Source organism: Hemicordylus capensis, chromosome 10, assembly GCF_027244095.1.
Source record: "Hemicordylus capensis ecotype Gifberg chromosome 10, rHemCap1.1.pri, whole genome shotgun sequence".
NCBI classification, from domain to species: domain Eukaryota; kingdom Metazoa; phylum Chordata; class Lepidosauria; order Squamata; family Cordylidae; genus Hemicordylus; species Hemicordylus capensis.
The window spans coordinates 21,277,804-21,296,962 of record NC_069666.1 but is presented as its reverse complement, the minus strand read 5'-3'; the positions used below and the strand labels follow the sequence as shown (position 1 = coordinate 21,296,962).

The window sequence follows — 19,159 nt, the reverse complement described above, 5'->3', positions numbered from 1 at the left end:
GTCTTTATGACAGAATATTAAAGATCACAACGCTTCTGAGGAGCAAGCCTATGGGCACGTTGTTTTCATCATCCTGGAACTGCTTTGGGCAGAGGGAGGAATAGCTGTGCTTCTCCTAGTGTGGAGGTTCCTGGTGGCACAGGGTTGCTAGGGATCTGGGGCTTGCGGGCTTCCCACTCTTTCTCATCCCCTGAACGGTCCACCTTGTCCTCAAGTTGGGGCCGTTCCAATTTATGCCATTTGATTTCATAAGGAAAGATATTAGTTTCCTAACCAAATGCAGATTGGTTAGTGCAATAATATTTCCAATATTTCCAATAATTTTTCACACATATGGCTGCGAACCTTGGACTTTGAAGATGGCAGATAGGAGAAGGATGAGATGTGGTGTTGGAGGCGACTGTTGCGTATCCCATGGACAGTGAGAATTACAAATAAGGAAGTTTTAGATCAAGTTAAACCAAAAATATCACTAGAAGCTAAGATTACCAAACATAGACTGTGATATCTTGGTCATGTCGTGCGAGCTGACTCACTCGAAAAGGCAATTATGCTGGGAATGATCAGCGGGAGAAGGAGACGGGGACAGCCTTGTACTTGGTGTCTGGATATTATTAAAAAATGGCACTGGAGTGACCATGGCAGGCTTAAAGGAAGCTGTCCGAGATAGGACGGCATGGAGTGCAGTGATCCATAGAGCGACTGAGAGCCGGACATGACTGAACGGATAGAGAGAGAGAGAGATTTCATAAGAAGAGCCCTGCTGGATCAGGTCCAAGGCCTATTTGGACCAGCGTCCTGCTTCACACTATGGCCCACCAGCAGCCCACACGCAAGAGCACTCCCTCTCTCTTGCTGTTGCTCGCCTGCAACTGGTATTTAGAGGGATTGTGCCTCTTGAGGCTGGAGGTGGCCTATAGCCACCAGACTAGTAGCCATTGATAGACCCATCCTCCATATTTGTCAAAACCCTTTTTAAAGCCATCCAAGCTAGAGGCCATCACCACATCCCATGGCAGAGAATTCCATAGATTAATTATGCACTGTGTGAAAAAGGTACTTATTTTTGTCGATTCTAAATTTCCCAGCCATCAGTTTCATGGGATGACTCCCGGTTCTAGTGTTGTGAGAAAGGGAGGAAAATCTCTCTCTGTCCACTCTCTCTACTCTTTGCATAATTTTATGCATCTCGATCATGTTTCCCTGTTGTAGGGAAAGTCTAGTTTATTGGTTTCCCTCAGCCGCCCTGTCCCCCTTTCCCTTTTTGTTTTGTATTTTAAATTGTAAATCGCCTTGAGTGCTTTGGCAGGTGAGCGGTATATAAATGGAGTAAATGAACTATTTTCATGAACTGTGTATCTAACATATAACAAGTTATTTTTCTATAATATTTATGGCTGGACATATTTGTCCAGTCCAAACTCCATTAGTCTGGAGGTTTGTTTGTTTCTGATCTTGCATTTTTTGCAAGTTTTGGAGCAAAACCAGCTTTCCCTTCTGTGGGTCAAAGCTCAATCTGCCTTCCTACCGATGCAAATATTAAGTTGTGTCTAAATAGAAATGGTATAATCCAAAACTGTTATGGAAACTCTCTCTCAGGGAGGAGAGCTGGTCTTGTGGTAGCAAGCATGAATTGAACCCTTCGCTAAGTAGGATCCACCTTGGTCTGTATTTGGATGGGTGGCTACATGTACGCTCTGCAAGATATCTCCCTTAAGGGATGGGGCCATAGCTCAGTGGGAAAGCACCTCTATATTTGCATGCAGAAGGTCCATGATTCAATCCCTGGCATCTTCAGGTGGGGCTGGAAGAGACTCCTGCCTGAAATCTTGAAGAGCTGCTGCCAGTCAAATGTAGACAATACTGAGCTAGATGGACCAATGGCCTGACTTGTTATAAGGCAGGTTCCTATGTTTTAAAAAGTTGCTTTTGAGGAATCCAGTTGGTTAAGTGTAAATCCTCCCGTGAGTTTGTTGTGTATAAAAGTGTTTGGGGATGGTCCACAAAGACTTAACTTCTTGACATATTTGCCGTTTTTCTTTTCTCCTTTTCAGAGCACGACATCAGAGTGTAAAGTAACGTCAATGGCTGGAGAGAAGAATGTAGATAAAAGTCCCACAAAAATGAGGCAGCCACGGAAAGTGGATCTGAGAGGACGCTACTGGGCTTTCCTTTTTGACAACCTGAGACGTGCCGTTGATGAAATCTACGTCACTTGTGAATCGGATCAGAGTGTGGTAGAATGTAAGGTAGGCATCTTGCTGGGTTGCAATGTGTAGAGGTAGGATGCTTGGCCACTGCAGATGGTTCATAAAGAACGAGGGGCAGAAAAGGACCACTGAAAGGATATGAGTTTGGAGCACTTTCCCTGCAAGGAATTATGATGACTGAAAAGGTAGATCGTTCTCAGGAAATCTCACGTAGGATTGGCTCTAGTGATCAGAGCAGCGATAGGTTTGTCTGCGTTTGCCTAACACTCTATCCTGTGAGCTTAAAGAGCTGGCAGGAAGATGTGCCTCAAGGGAATACCCGTCTTAAACAAGGAATACTCACCACTGCCTGCAGGTCAGGTGCCTGTTGAGACACCCTGCAGTTCTCTGCTAGGGCCTTAGCATCTGATGGTGGTTAGGAGAAATCTCCGACTCAAGAACTGAAATGTGGATAATGAATCCAAAGTTAACTTTACCAGGGAAGCAGCTTGCTTAGGGAGCAAGAGGCTGTGAGTTTGAATCCCCACCGGTGTGCTTCCCAGACTGTGCCTAGTAAATATATATTTGTAGTCCCCTATATTGGGCAGCAGCGATATAGGGAGGTGCTGGAGGCGGATGCTCACTACAATGACAGGGGCAAAGGCATCATCTCATACTGCGTGGGAGGAAGGCAATGGTAAACCACTCCCGTATTCTACCAAGAAAACCACATGGCTCTGTGGTCGCCAGCAGTCGACACCAACTTAACAGCACAATCTTTCCTTTAACTTTACCTCCACCTCCTTTTCAGGGAGTAAGCCACTTGGGACTCCTTGGAGGCATTTCTGGTTTAAAGTTCTGATTTTTTTTTTTTTAAAGTCATGCCATCTGGGCTAGATGTCTTCCTTTGCTTAATTTATCCAGACTGCTAAATTAGTCAGAACAAACCCAAAATTTATTCCAAAGATTAACTCTGTTTCACAGAGTTGAGGAGCAGATTCTACTGTTTCTCTGCTCTTACCTGCTGCATTATAAGGAGAAGAAATGACACACTCCTGATGTCTGGAAGGCCCTCAAGGTATACCTCTAGTGTACCAAGGACTTTTGTGGGTTGGACTCTGTTAGTGTCATTTCATCTAGCCACACTGGGTTGTAAGGTTTCCAAAACCACGTTTTCCAGTTGGGTCAGGACTTGCATTACTTTAGCATACGGGTTATCAACACAAAATGTCCCCAAGGATAATCATGGCTCATTCAACCCATGGTGCTACAACTCTTCTTACGGATCTCTGAAGGTTAAGGCTTTCATCACTCGGAATACATTAGGGATGAGGGGGAGGTCAACCAATCAGTTCTCTGGAGAATCACACTACAACTGCATTTACTACCAACATTCAAAGGTGCTGGTGATGACCTCTGAAGCTCTTAGGATCAGGGTCTCTCAAGAATTGTTTTTCTCCTACACAAACCTGCCTGCCCTATAAGATAGGACAGAGAGGTATGCTGGCTCCAGCTGTGGTCTGTTTGCCACACGGGGGTACAGCTTTCTCTTTTGCGGCCCCTTCCCCTGGGAACACACTTCCTGGTGAGGCATGCCTTCATCTCTCGCCTGTGGGCTTCCAAGAAGCATCTAGTGTGCCACTGTAAGAAACAGGCTGTCAGACTAGATTGGCCTTGGGCCTGATCCTGCAAGGCTCTTATGTGAGAAGGCTCCCTCAGGACAGCACGACTGCACATATGCAACCCCCGCTCCACTGCAGGAGGAGGAAGGAAAGTTGGGTTTCACACAGCAACCTCAGGCTCTACAATGGATTGAAGATATCCTACCACCACCCCCCCCCCCAGGTGCTGGTCTTCTCTCTGGGATTGTAGTGGGAGTCCTCCTTACCCAAGGATCTGCATTTAGAATAACTTGGCTGCTGGCGATGACCTATTCCCTGCCTTGTTTGTCATCTTTCTCTGTTGTTGTTGTTTTTAAATTGGAGTTCCCATGAACCATAAGCAGGCAGTTAACTTTGCTGTTCGCAATGTTTGTTCGATATTGGAAGGATAGTCTGCTGGCTTTCTTAGCTTTGTTACATCCCAAAATTGGGAGGGATGATGGGACAACTCTGCTGGCCCAGGCCAAGATCCTGCCTGCTGCAGCAAGCTTGGAGGGCCAACTGGCTCAAGGATCTCCTCTCTCTGTTGTAGAGACTGAATTTATTATTGCCAGTCCATTGTTGTTCTTGCTACTAGCCGCTTTTGAATACTGTTAACTGTGAATTTTAATGCAATTTTTACTTTATTTTATTTTGGTGCTGCAGTGAGATTAATATAGAATTGACTATTTTATACTGTAATTGGTTTGATGGTCCACCCAACCCCCATCTTTCAGTACTCGGTTTGTACCGTAGGTGGCACTGTTGTGATTCCGCCTGTGTCCACATTCTTAGGTTTCCTGTTTAATGTCTTAATTACACATTGTTCCCTTTCTGCAGAGATAGCTATCGCTCTTCTCATTCACTCGCTGCTGCTAAGCACAGGAGATTGATGGCCCAGTATAAACAGTGTCTGGGTGGGACGTAGTCATAAGTTGGCTTCCCCCCTCTAATTTTAGATGGAAAACAGACACGTCGTATGGTGTATCTTTCATCAACTCAACTGCAAGCCAATTTGCTTTTTTAAAAGGATAGATATATTCACTGTTACATTTTTTTACAATAAGTACAAGATTTGCAATATTAAAGATGATCAAGAAAGGTAGGAAAGTTCAACTGTTGCAGGAATTGAGTTGTTTTTACATGAAACATGATTGAAAATTCCACTACTTTCTGGAAAATATCAGTTAGCCGTTGCATACATAAATAAGTCATTACAAGCATATATCTATATTTATCAATCAAACTTTCATCTGGTCATGAATATTTAGTTTTCTGCTGAAATGAAGCATGCTAAATTGGTTAAAGCCCAGGGGTTATCCAACTTTTGTCCCCAGAAGCACCTACTTTGTAGGTTAGAATTGGTGGGTTCAGCCGAGATTGGTGGGTTCAGACATCACAGCCAGTCTTAGGATATCCAAATGTGCAAAGGAAGTAGGAGCTTGTGTGGAGAAGGAAGCGGGGACCATGTGCTCTGGGAACTGGGGGAGGTCGCACAAACTCAGGCTCCATGTTCAGTGTGAACCTGCCCATAATATGGGCATGTGGCAAAGCAATGTTTTTAGACACCTCTGTACTTTGTTGCCTGTGCTACACTTTTTTGTTAACGCACACAGCGCTTACAAAATTTAAAAGTGAATACAATGAAATGCTAAGCCGAAACAGCACCAGTAAAGGTACAGGGCGCAGCAGGGAAATGACTTGACTAGCAAGCCAGAGGTTGCCTGTTTGAATCCCTGCTGGTATGTTTCCCAGACTATTGCGGGGGAAACACCTGTTTCGGGCAGTAGCGATATAGGAAGATGCTGAAAGCCATCATCTCATACTGTGAGGGAGGAGGCAATGGTCAACCCCTCCTGTATTCTACCAAAGACAACCACAGGGCTCTGTGGTCACCAGGAGTTGACACCAGCTCAACAGCACACTTTACCTTTACTCACAACTACTCTGCTCTTCGACACACAAGTACCCAATGTGAAAGGTTTAATAAATAAGGGGCTGAGTTTTCCCTTTTAGTTCACAACTAGCAAGAGGGCTTTGTATACTGTATTGCCATTTATTTATTTATTTATTTATTTATTTATTTATTTATTTATTTATTTATTTATTTTTATTTAACGATGTTTTATTTAACATTTGGGCTTTCTTGCCTGCAAGAAAAAAATGGAGAGTGAGGCATGTCATTTTGTGTGTAGCCCCTTTGTGGGCTCACAATATTCTTTGAATAGTCAATGTTGAAAAATAAAGATTATTTTGAAAGGATCTGTTATTTTAAAAATAGCTTGCTTCTGAAAGAACTTATAGTTCTTCTTTGATATGTCCCAAAGGGCGAATCTTTGTGTGTTCCCTTCTAGATGCCTGTGCAAATCGGTCTATATTTTTGAAGTATGTATTGGAATTCAGAGAGTGATATTTATTAAGTCAACATTGGCTTTCTAAACCTTATTGTTCCCATTAATTTAAACTGGACAGAATGAGCATTGTTTGTTTTTGAAGTAATGCAGGATGCACATTTGTGTGCAATTTGATGGGAGAGCGAATGTGCCAGATTATTGATTACATTGTTGCTGGGGATCATGTTTATTGTATTTGAATGGGATAGGGTTCCAGTGACTGTGTTTGCGGTTGAAACTGCAGACGACAGAGTTGCCGTAAAGATGCAAACGGAGGAGTGGTTGCAAGAAAATCTGCTGTTGTGTCTAATATCTCTCCAAGGTTGGGCAGCAGCCATAGGCTGTATCTTAGTGGCCTTTTGGAACAATATGAAACTGGGATGTTCAAAACTGCTGCAATATGTACATGTAATTTTTATGATTTTGAATACAGGAGCAGATAGTTAAACCTGAGTGTCTTTGCTTAGGTGAGATCAGTTGTCATATGTACTGTAACCGGGTTTTCAGGGTTTTAATTGTTCTGATTGTTTAATTGTTTTTTTTAAATGATGTTTTAATTGTTAACTGATGTTCATATTTATATTTTTGTTTTAATTGTTTTTGGTTTTAATGGTTCCTGTTTAAATTGTAAACTGCCCTGAGCCATTTTGGAAGGGCGGTATAAGAATCGAATAAATAGATAAATAATAAAATAAATAAATAATATGCTTCGTGAACATAAGGCCATGAAAGTTCTCGGGGGAAATGCTTGGAGGAACTAGCCCTCCCTGTGTACTAGGGATGTGCACAAACCTGTTCGGAGGCCCTTTTTATGGGCCTCCGAACAGGTTGGAACATAGGGCTGGTACGAAGTTTGACAGTAGGGGAGGCGGCTTTAAGGGTGGGGGTGGGTGCACTCCCCCCCCGGTGTTTCCCCTGCCAGCATGCAGCCACCATTGCTACTTCCTGTGACATCCAGTAAACGGTGGCATAGGATGGCATGGAGATGCGCTGCCACCCCGATGGGCTCCTACATACCCGCACACTGGTGAGGGAAACATGGCGGGGGGGGAGTGCACCCACCCTTAAAGGCATCCCCCCCCACACCATCGAACCGGCCCTCGCCGGTTCCGTGCACATCCCTGTTGTGTACACCTCCCACCCCATGTGTGGTATAGGGCTCAGCTTCCTAGGAAGGAGCCCCCCCACACACACACACACACTGGAAATGCACAGTACTGTGCAAAGTTGACCACACTGTGAGTGACATCTTCCACACGGCACCAACATGACACTGTACTTTATTTGGATTCAGGGCGGCAGAAGCACAGGCCTGCTGGTTTGCAGGGCTGGTTTGCTCCCAAGCTCAAGCCATAGTTTGCCTCTTCAGGCAAAAAGGAGAACCATGGTTTGCTGCTAAACCAGAATTGCATGCTACTTAGTCACTGCTTTGAGGAGGGAGAGAGAGAAGGAAGCGACTGGAGACTCCTTAAGACATTTTCCATCATGCCAGATCATAGTTTGGTGTTGTTTCTGAACGCAGCTGAAGTCCTCAGTCCAGATAATGCTTTGGTGGTCGTGGGTGTCATCAGAATCAATTGGATTTCCAGGTATATTGAATAGAAACTGATAGGTATTCGCATTCTTTGGATGGGCAGGAATCGATAGCAAAGAGTGGGAACTGGTTTCAGAGCTGAAAGCATTGAATCGTATTCTGCAGGTGAAGACTGGACCAGGTTTTATCCCTTCTGAATCACCAAAGTCTAATGTTAGTTGGTGATAACACCTCCTGCCTCACTGTTTACCTGCATGGATAATTCTGCTTGTATTCCTCCTCGTTGTTATAAAGCAGTAGTGGTGCCCATTCATAAAAAGGTTCTAAATTGGGCTCCTCAAATCCTAGACCTAAAAGTCTTTTGTGGATAATTGGAAAACTTTATGCAATGCACTAGGGATGGTTTGGCACCACCCGGAATGGGAGGGCGCGAGGGGAGAGCAGCAAACTGGATCTTTAAAAAGAAGGAGAGGAGGTCCTTATCTGCTTTCTGCCGCCCTATGCGTGCCAGCGCCACATGCGGGTTCTTGGGAGGAGCTCTGCCTCAGCAAGCAGCAGCCTGGGGGAGCGGAAAGCAGGCAAGGACCTCCTCTCCTTCTTTGTAAAGATCCCGCTTGCTGCTTCCCCCCCTCCCCAATGGTTCCTAATTTGTGCACGACTCTTGGTTAATGCACATCCCTTCAACGCTAAATTAATAAAGTGGGTAATATCTTGGGCTTTGACCAAACTGGATTTGCAAGGAGTTTCTGCACTTTTGGCCATGCATGGGTCTTATCCCATTTAGCAGAGAAATATTCTAAACACCAGAAAGGCAAGCTGCATCCCACTTCTCCAGACCTCAAGTCAGCCTTTGATTCAGGCTCCAGAGAACAGCTCTGGTGGGTGGGGCGGGGGGCGGTTAAAAGCAATTGTTAGCTAATCTGTGGAAGGCCTATTTTCGGATCAGTGGTATAAAGGTTTCAAGTGTTGCTCATTTTTCTACCTATGAGAGGTCACCAGCCTTTGTTCAAAGCTGTATTCCTCGGTTTTTCAGGATTTTGAGGGGCTTGATCCGTTGTCAGGCTGCTTGCTGCTGTTGACTCCCTCTGGCCTTGTTAACGTGGAGAAACGGAGGCTGCTGTCCTGTGCGTGTTCTACTTGGGAGAAAGCCCCATTATGATGATGGTGATGATGATGGATTCGATTTCTTTACCGCCCTTCCAAAAAATGGCTCAGGGCGGTTTACACAGAGAAATAACAAACAAATTGTTATTTGACAATAGAGAGACTTCAGGCTTGCACAGGCTGTGCATTTTCACTGGTCCAGAATGGTTATGTCCAGGTTTTAACGTTTGTTGTTGTTTTAGGAAATGTATGTCCTACTTTATCAATCTACAATTCTTAAAGAAGTGTACAAAAACATAAAGCTACGGTCATAGAAACAAAGGGTCGTTTTGGAATTGTTATGATTAACTGGGCAGGCTTGAGCAGTTCCTCAGTAAAGTGTCTTATGGTGGGCCCCATTGAAGACTGAACAGGCGGTGGGATTTGTGGTAAGCAGTGGCAGTAGCAGGAACAGTGGGATTCCTCTCAGACTGGGTGGGCTCTGGGACTTTGACTGGGTGGTGAGTGGCAGGAGTAGTCAACTCCCTGGGTGCTGGAGTTTAGGCCAAGGGAAGAGAGGAGAGCTGGTCTTGTGGTAGCAAGCATGACTTGTCCCCTTAGCTAAGCAGGGCCTGCCCTGGTTGCATATGAATGGGAGACTTGATGTGTGAGCACTGTAAGATATTCCCCTTAAGGAATGGAGCGACTCTGGGAAGAGCAAATAGGTTCCAAGTTCCCTCCCTGGCAGCATCTCCAAGATAGGGCTGAGACTAATTCCTGCCCGCAACCTTGGAGAAGCTGCTGCCAGTCTGTGTAGACAGTACTGAGCAAGATGGACCAAGGGTCTGACTCTGTATAAGGGAGTTTGCTATGTTCCTATGTGAGTATTAGAAATAGACTTGGTTGTGTGTGTTGAGGAATGCTAATACCTTTGCCACAAATACGTTACTGTACATCTAGCTAATTATTATTTTTAATCTATCTAATAATTTCATTCCTTTTGGTTAATTTCTTGTCTCATTCGTTCCTTTCTTTAAAGCAGTTAACTTGTAAATAGTTGGATGTGACTACAAAGTGCTACCTCTATCTCAAGATGTGTTGGTGCTGTCATTAAAATGATAGTGACAGCAAGCACTTTATTTAATACATTTCTATCCCACCTTTCTTCTGCCGTGGGATCCAAGGCAACAGGTCTCATCCTGTCAGGAGCTGCACAGGTACAGGGCTTGTAAAGATATTCTTGGGCATCACCATCATATTTTAGGTGCTCGCCTGCACACAACTGAATGAATAAATATTGCAGCTCATATGCAACATCAAATTGCTGGGCACACCAGGTGAATATTGATTTCTCCAGACCTGCAAGTCGTATTGACTTACAGAAATTGTTATGTGCAGAATTAAAGCCTTCAGGTACAGCCTCATTTCCCGTGTTTGGATTTGATGAGGCCTTTTGAGATGGAATGCGTAGGAAGCATTATATCATATATGGCATTATATTACTTAATGTATTAGTATCAGTATTTTACTTATACTAATTAATGTATTAGTATTATGGGGAGATGCATTATGTGGCACTAGTTCAGGCTTCCTTTCAAAATATTTTGTGTTGGTGATATTCAGCCTTCCAACCTCAATGGCATGCTCTCTTTCTTATCTTTGGATATTGTTCTGGTTTTGGTTTCAGCGATTCTTTAAAAAATCACAGGGAAATACCAGGAACGTGGGTGGGCGTGCGGCGGGGGGGAGATAAAGGTGAGAGGGAGGATGCTATAAGAACGGCTGACCCGAATAAGTTTCTTTGCACCTCACTTTAGCCCTAGCATTCAGGAGCTATAAGGGTGAATCAAATAATCGGTGGGTGAAGGGAACTGAGTTTAAATACTGGGGTGATGAGATAGAAGTACACTTCATATTTTGAGGTCCTGTTGGATAGGGCTCAATGATAGAGCATCTCTTGCATGCAGAAGTCCCAGGTTCACGCCCTGGCTTCTCCAGGGAGGGCTGGGAAAGACTCCTGCCCCCAAAGCTGAGAGCTGTTGCCAGTCAATATAGACAGTACCAGACTAGATGGAGCAATGGTCCGACTTACAAAATGTGGTTTCCTGGGTTCTTATTTTCCTCTCTGGTGTTAGGGGATCAAAAAGAAAATATTGCAAGTGAACTTTCCTTTGAGTAATGAGTGATCATCCTTATTTATGAAATGGTATGTCTTCTCTAAAGGCATATACAGTCACCCCTTGCCAACCGCGGTTTTGAGTATATGCGAATAGGAAATTGTGACAGGTCTTGCCAACTGTGCCCCTAGTATCTGTGGCTGGCAAGGGTTTTTTTTAATGATGGGGGGGTTTCAGCAATTTGGGGGGGTTCAGAGGTTTGATCTGCTCATTGCTCTTGTTGACCCTTGCTGTCCCTTGCCCATTTAAAATGCCTTTTAATGGCATTCTGGTGGTGGGGGTGGGGGGTTAAAAAAATGCCCAGGGGTTCGATCTGCTCATTCTTCTTGGTGACTCTTGGCAATATTACAGGATTTTTTTTTTTTTGAATTTTTAAAGCATTTTGGGTGTGTATTTCCCCCTTTATTTTTAGGTCTTTTTCGTGGTCATGTTTCCCCTAACCCCCTGTTTCCCATAGACTTTAATGCCTCGCCAACCGTGAATTTGCTAAAAGCGAGGTCTTGCCAGAATGGAACCGTGGTGGTGGTGGTGGTGGTTATTTATTCAGTTTCTATACCACCCTTCCCAAAATGGCTCAGGGCGGTTTACACAGAGAAATAATACATTATTTCTGCATAATACCTCTGCTCCCAATGTAGAGGCTCTTTATATGGAAGAGAACTGGTTTTGTGGTAGCAAGCACGACTTGTCCCCTTAGCTCAGCAGGGTCCACCTTGGTTGCAATCACCACGTTAGAAGGTGCCTCTTTGCCAAGTTAGCAGGGATTGGCGAGAGATGACTGTATGTTGAGGTTTTAGTATTCTGCAAAATTATTTCAATTGAATTTTTATTTATTTATTTATTTATTTATTTATTTATTTTTACATTTCTATACTGCCTTTCGTTAAAAGAAAACCCCAAGGCGGTTTACAAAAATTAAAACATACAATAAAAAGCAGTAAAAACATCAAGCTAAAAACAAGACAACAGATAAAAACACAAAAGCAGCAGTAAAAAACGATTATGTAAAAGCCTGGGTAAAAAGCCAAGTCTTTAAAAGCTTTCTAAAAGCTGTGATGGAGTCCGAGGAACGAATGGCCACTGGGAGAGCATTCCAGAGTCTAGGAGCAGCAACAGAGAAGGCCCTGTCCCGAGTGCACGACAGCCGGGCCTCCCTCATTGTCGGCACTCGGAGCAGGGCCCCCTCAGATGTCCTCGTCAAGCGGGCAGCAACCCTTGGGAGCAGGCGGTCCCTCAAATTAATTAGACTGTTTCAAAAACAGGAAACACATCATAGAAGTGAATTACTGGTTTAAAGGCAGATGCTCAGTCGTCTAAGTGGAGATGGGGAATACTGTATAGGATTTTCTACACTACTGATTTTCAGTCTTACAGAGCTCTATGTGCATACCAGCCAGCTTCACACGTGGAATAGTAAAAAGGGCTAAAGGAGATTCCAGCTCTTTTCTAGGGCTTTTATTTAGGCCTGAAATGGTGAACACTGAAGCCTCTTATCTACAAAGCATTTCTCTGTGTACTGTTGACTTTGGATATAGGATGACTCCTAAAGGGGATAACGCAAGGGTTCTCAAAGTCAGGTCCCCAAATGTTGTTGGACTGCAGCCCTCCTAATGGCCTCTGGCCATTGTGCTGGGAGATGATGGGAGTTGTCGTCTGCTCCCATGCCATGCTGCTGAATGCAAATGTCGCCAGTTGGATTATGCTGGGACAGTTGAACCCTGCTTAAGTTCCCCTTCCTGCCCCCTGGCATCCTTGGCTCTATTTTATAAATGAATTCTTCCTTTAAGGATTTGTAGCGGGTGCACTTGACCTTGCAGGGGAAAAGATGGGATTTTAAAAAGAAATGGCTGTGACTGTAGTGCCGCAACAGACTGCCCCATAAAGGTTCCTTTTTGTCAGCACCTTCTCAAGTGGTGCCCGTTTCCACTGCTTCAGCACCATGGGGTATATCTGCTCCGCTCAGGCCTGTAGGTGAACTGGAGAGCGGTATTGATGGCCCAGACCCCAGGGCCCTGTGTGCGCGGATTGTGTGTCAGGAGGACAAAGGGATGGCGCCAACCATCCTGCTGTGTGCGCCAGTAACTAGAATTAATTACAAACCAATCGAATCCGTTGCAGCCAATTGGTAAACTAATTGGTAATTTTAGCTGTACATCTATATGTAGTTATCTGGATGCCCGTAACGACGCTTTCAGAGCCACTTTTGTTCTGCTGCCTCCTGCTCGACAAAATGGCCTTCATGGCTTTAGGGGGAAAGATGTGCATCAGTGAATATGGGGCCGCTCCAGCTGCTTGTCCTGTTTGTATTCCCTTGTCCGTAAAACAGGACTCGAGTTTCAGCTGCATGGCACTGCTCCGATAATTCCGGATAACGGCGGAGCGGAGCATTCCTTAAAACAGGCTCTTTAAACTCATTAAATGTAATTTCTGTGCACCGTCCAGCCCTAGGAATCTATACTTGAGCATTTTCAGAATGGGCAAATCCTCATGCCAGACCTAGGGTCTTGAAGTTGCTTTTCTTTGCCACTTATCTTTAGGTTCTGCATAGAGATGTGAAGCCAGGAGGGTGGGGGAACAGGAGAAAAAAGAGCCCCCCCCCCGTTTCCCCTCTTAGGCCTTCACATTTCTAGTTCTGTATCCTAGAATCTGACCAGTGTTCCAGATGATGTGCATGTGCACACGTTTTTTTAATGTCCACTCAGTTAATTTTAGTTCCCTCTCAGATTGAATCAGGAAGGCCCCACTCTGAATATATGTGTGCACACACTGCCTTGATACTGCCGCCCAGAACAAAACTCATTCCGCACGCAGATTAAAAATAAAAACATTAGTGAGAACACAGAATCTGACCATTGTAAGGAGACTAGTTCAGACTGAGGGCTTGGTCTGTAGATACAATCTATATAGCACTATCCATGTACCTGGTGCTGCCAAAATATGTGACCACAGGTCTCCGCCCTGAAGGTCTTAAAGTCTATACTGACACAAGCAAGATAGTAGTGGAAGCTGGTCTTGTGGTAGCAAGCATGGCTTGTCCCCTTAGCTAAGCAGGGTTTGCTCTGGTTGCATATGAAAGGGAGACTAGAAGTGTGAGCACTGGAAGATATTCCCCTTCTTAGGGGATGGAGCCACTCTGGGAAGAGCATCTAGGTTCCCAGTTCCCTCCCTGGCAGCATCTCCAAGATAGGGCTGAGATAGATTCCTGCCTGCAACCCTGGAGAAGCCGCTGCCAGTCTGTGAAGACAATACTGAGCTAGATGGACCTATGGTCTGACACAGCATGTGGCAGCTTCTTATGTTCCTATGAAGGCAATTTACAAGGGTAAATGGGAGAAAAATATCATTTTGTTTGTAACATATTCTTAAGCTTAGTTGCGGTATAGAATGGGGAATAGGAAATCTTAGATTATTTACAGTAGGGGATGTGGGCAGAACAGAGACTGAGTATTGGCTCTGATACTTGCTTGTCGTCTCCTCGTAGACTGTGTTTTGTTACCTGCTAGTCTGACACTCCAAACAACTATTTTTTTGTCCAAGAAAAAAAAATCACTTCAGTGAATGTAGTCAGTCAATTGATGATGTGAATGGAGCAATAGCTCAGTGGTAGAGAAATTACTTTGAACGCATCTGGCCGATCTCCAGCATCTCCAAATAGGGCTGCGAGAGAGACTCCTGCCTGAAACCTTGGAGAGCTACTGCCAGTAAGTGTAGACAGTTCTGAGCTAGATGGACCAAGGGACTGACTCGGTATAAGGCAGTTTCCTATGTTCTTGTGTAATTTTAAATATTTTTAAAGTTGATTAATCATTTCTTTTTAAACAACCTGCATAAGAAAGACCCTGCTGGATTGGACCAAAGGTCCATCTAATTTGACATTCTAGTTCCCATAGTGATTTAATGAAATGTTTCCAGGAAACCCACAAATTCACAGAGGATAGGTCTGACATCTTTCCTGCTACCAGCAAACACACACAGGCAAATGATTGCCTAGAGGTTTGGACGTGAAACAGGGTCACCTCAAAATATGGGAGTGATTTCGACGTGCCTAGGGGGACTCCTTGCAAGCACTAGCCCATGCCCTGATGATCTGTGTTGAGCATCCATAGACATTGTCGGGGACAGAGATCAAAAAGACACGAGGCAGCTGTTCTCAGCAGCAACTCAGTGTCTGCTGTAACCTCAGTTTATGACCAGAGAGTCAGAACCACTGCAGGATGTTGCCCGTAGAGCAGAGAGCTCAAACAAGCGAGTTAAGCAGCAGAGTGCAAGAGTACATGGGGCGGGGGGGGGGGGGCGGGGATGAGAATCCTAACCAACTCTGAAGTGGATGTTCAGTTCAGTTCAAGGTTTATTACGGTCTGTGACCCGCACAACAAGGAAATAGAATAGAACATATAACACAAATTTGTCGGCTTCTAATTAATAAATCCAGTGCTGCTCTAAAACCTTTTAGTTATAGTATAGTTGGTGGGTTTTGAGACTGTTGATCTGTTATCTTTTAATTGTTTATATTTTTATTTCAATTGTATATTCAGTTTGTCTTATTTATAATTTTTTGAGTTTTAGTAATTAACTTCCTCCCTAAGATTCAGAGGCTTTTGATGGTTCCAGTAATATACCTTAGGGCAGGGATCCTCAACGTTGGGCCCCCAGATGTTAGTGGACTTCAACTCCCATAATCCCAAGCCCCAGGGGCCTTTGGTTGGGGATTATGGGAGTTGAAGTCCAATAACATCTGGGGACCCAACATTGAGAATCCCTGCCTTAGGGTATTGTGATATCAGTGGTATTATGTTTTTATCTTGAATTGTGTTATATGTTCTATTCTATTTCCTTGTTGTGTTGGTCATAGACCGTAATAAACCTTGAACTGAACTGATGTTCAGAATTCAGTTTAGTTCAGGGTATTCCAATAAATAAATTGTCCCCAAAAACTCCTAAAACTCTGCCCCAGCTTCATCTGAACACATTGTTAAGTGTTGGAGATGAGAGATGCTGCATTAGTCCAGCTGGTCACAGGATGAAGTAGTGTGAGAATTAATACTGTTTTATGGATTCCTAGATTCCACCCCACCCGTCAATTTCCATTTTTTGGTTTTGTACATGGGCTGTTCTTTTGAATAACCCTTTCTATTGTAGGAGGTGCTGATGATGCTGGATAATTATGTGAGGGATTTCAAGGCATTGATTGATTGGATCCAGCTACAGGAAAAATTAGAGAAGGCAGATGCCCAAAGCAGGTAATCAGAAAACAGCATGTCCTGTGTTTCATTCTGCCAGTTTGATTCCCAGTTTAGACATCTTGGCCAAACTGTGGCTTGGTGTCAGGCTCATGCCTCAGGCTCATGAACCTCCTCCTCCCTGCCCCCACTTCCAGCATCATGGAAGCATCTGGCAAACTATGGTTACCACAAACTGTGTCACCCCCACCCACCGAGAGAGAGAACTGGAAACCATTATTTGAGTTGGGTTTCCAGTTCTGATGGGTGGGAAATAATGGCTTCTGGTAACTCTAGTTCACCCAGTTTGGAAGCCATGCCAAACTGGTTATTGTGGACCGAGGGGTGTGGGAGGCAGTTGGGGGTTCCATGGGGAGGACGGCATGCAGCCTCAGTAGCCAAACATAATGTTTGAACCAGACTGTAATAATGCTGTGACATTTGTGCCTTTGGAAAGGCAATGTTGTTGTGTTAAAATATGTATGTGCTACTTATTCAACGAAAATGTTCTCAAAGTAGTTGAGAACATGTTCTCAAAGTAGTGGCAAAGGCATGAGAATGGTTCCCTATTCTCATAGGTTTGGAGGCAGTGTGCCCAACAGAACACCAGTTGCTGGTGGGGTAGATGGTAGGGGAGGGCAGCAGCATCCCTTGCTGGGGTGGGCCGGCTTCAGGAACAAGCAGCAGCCTGTGGCCTTTGGAAACCTGGCGGCTGACCCCCAAGGCCCTCTGCTCCAGTGCCCCTCTTCTTATGGTGGCAGCAGTGGTGCAGCTGTCTTGACTCAGCTGTCTTGACTCTGACCCATGGGCAGAGATAACGAAGGAGAGCCTGCTGGTTGGTAAGCTTGCCCAGGTGTCATTGGGGTGTGGATGTCATTGGGTAGAAGAGCAGAAACCCTTGTGAGGTTGGGCTTTCAGTGACCTGAGCTTTCCTTCCAGAGTGGCCTGTAGCTGAGTCTATCGGTTGTGATAGCAAAGCCCTGCACAACCTGGAGAGAAGGCTATATGGCCTTTGGGCCTTGTGTGGTCCACCCGCTTGATTGCATCAAGCAAAGCAGCCTTAACTGTAGGCAGAGTAAGACAGTGATTCCTAATTTTGTGTCCATTGCTTATTATTCTGTATTGGATTTGCAGACCTACTTCGCTGGCATGGGAAGTAAAGAAGATGTCTCCAGGACGGCATGTAATTCCAAGCCCATCAACGGACCGAATCGGTGTAACGTCAAATGCACGGAGAAGTCTAAATTTCGGGTATGCATGCTAATACATCTTTAATGGTTTGGGAAAGAAAACGGAGATGTTTCAGAAAGGTCTGTTTATTCACATAGGTTTGTTTGCAATCGTTCAGCTTTAACAGTATCATGGCTCTCAGTGATACTGATGCTGAGATTTATTGGCCTCTCCTTCTTATCTTCTTTCCTGATGCTCTTTTGTGAAAAGTTCTATACAGGAGGCCCAAAGAATACATTCTTTGGGTTGCTCTTTTGCAATCTGAGAATGTAAAGAAACTTCAAAGCTATTTATAGTAAAATGTGTTGTTCCCCACAGGTAATGAGGGACCACTTTCTTATTGTTGGTTTTAGATTTTTGGCTTGCATTTTATTTAGGTGCTGGAACTAGTTTATACAACACCAGCTTCTGAAGTTTAGAATCTCCTGAGGAGTGCATCTGCTAGGATCTTCCAGTGGAAAATAGGTGGAGTCAGAATAGGGGCAAATAACTGGGAGAGATGCTTTGGGAAAGGAAAGAGAATTCTGAAAAGTCCAGAGATGATGCAGATTACACGGAAGCAGGCAAGGACTCTGGATGAATCAACTTTGTAGAAGCAGTTGTGTGAATGAAACCTTAGTTGTCTAGGTTTTAGATCCATGTTATTGAACTGTGCATTCATGGCCAGTTTTATTTTATTTTAATATTGACTAAGCGGAACGAACACACACACACACACACACACACACATACACACACACACACACACACACTACTAAAGCATGTATTAAGATTGTTGGATGCTTGATTCTATTGATTCTATTCCTTATTTAGGGCTCCATCTGTGACGGTTACTTCAAGTCGTCTGGCTCCATCAGGAGTAAGTTGGGCTGACAAAGTCAAAGCAAATCATACCACAACAGCTCCCAATTTAGAGAAGGTAACGACACAAGCATGCACACCAATACCAGTGCCCAAGTCTTCCCGGAGAAATGGTAAGTGTCTATACGTGAGCTGATATCTTAGAATTCTTTTGATCGCCACTGGTTGAAGGTAGAGTTCTCAAGGCAGTAACATGATCTTTGCTGAGCAAAAACCTTTTATTACAGTGTATTACTTTGGATTGAAAGAATGTAGTCAGATTAATCCATCAACCAAATACCATATTTGTTCCAGATTTTGTAAGACTTTTTGCTTGTTCTTATCCATTATAAGCTGGATCCTCCACATGATTGAATGAGTTAAAAAGATTCAGCTTAATAATATCGTCTGACTATTTTCGGCCGTTGTATTACTCTGTTGCAGCAAAAAGGGAGAGTCTTGTGGCATCTTAAAGATGTATCAGATTTATTGTGGCATAAACTTTAGCTCACAAAAGTTGATGCCACAATAACTCTGTTAATTTTTAAGCTGCCATAAAGACCTCTGCTGTTTTTCATTTGAGTGTATTGATTTTGAAAAATTACAATAGTATTACTTTAAAAATACCATATTGTTGGTTAGTTTTTAAGGGGGGAAATTGTACTTTATTTTTTGCACAAGAAATTGTACTTTTTATACTTCATCATGGACATCAGGGACCACTAGTTTAAAAAAAAAAAGTGTTGAGTTTCACAGGTTTAGCAGCTTACAAGTGGCCCCACAAGAGCAGTATGGCCAATATCTTCAAGAAAAGCTGATAGGTAGACTGTGTCTGCAGAGACTAGGCTAAAAAG

At 44.0% G+C, this 19,159-nt stretch overlaps 1 protein-coding gene across 4 annotated transcripts in view; it reads left to right on the top strand.

The window, feature by feature from the left end:
• SCAPER (S-phase cyclin A associated protein in the ER) overlaps positions 1–19,159 on the top strand; it is a 265,705-nt gene that overhangs the window by 31,830 nt on the left and 214,716 nt on the right. For all 4 annotated transcript variants that reach the window (XM_053272259.1, XM_053272260.1, XM_053272257.1 and 1 more), the window contains 4 exons: positions 2,055–2,249; positions 16,156–16,256; positions 17,370–17,486; positions 18,279–18,439. In XM_053272259.1, the coding sequence (XP_053128234.1) occupies positions 2,055–2,249; positions 16,156–16,256; positions 17,370–17,486; positions 18,279–18,439 (574 nt within the window). The remainder of the gene's footprint in view (positions 1–2,054; positions 2,250–16,155; positions 16,257–17,369; positions 17,487–18,278; positions 18,440–19,159) is intronic.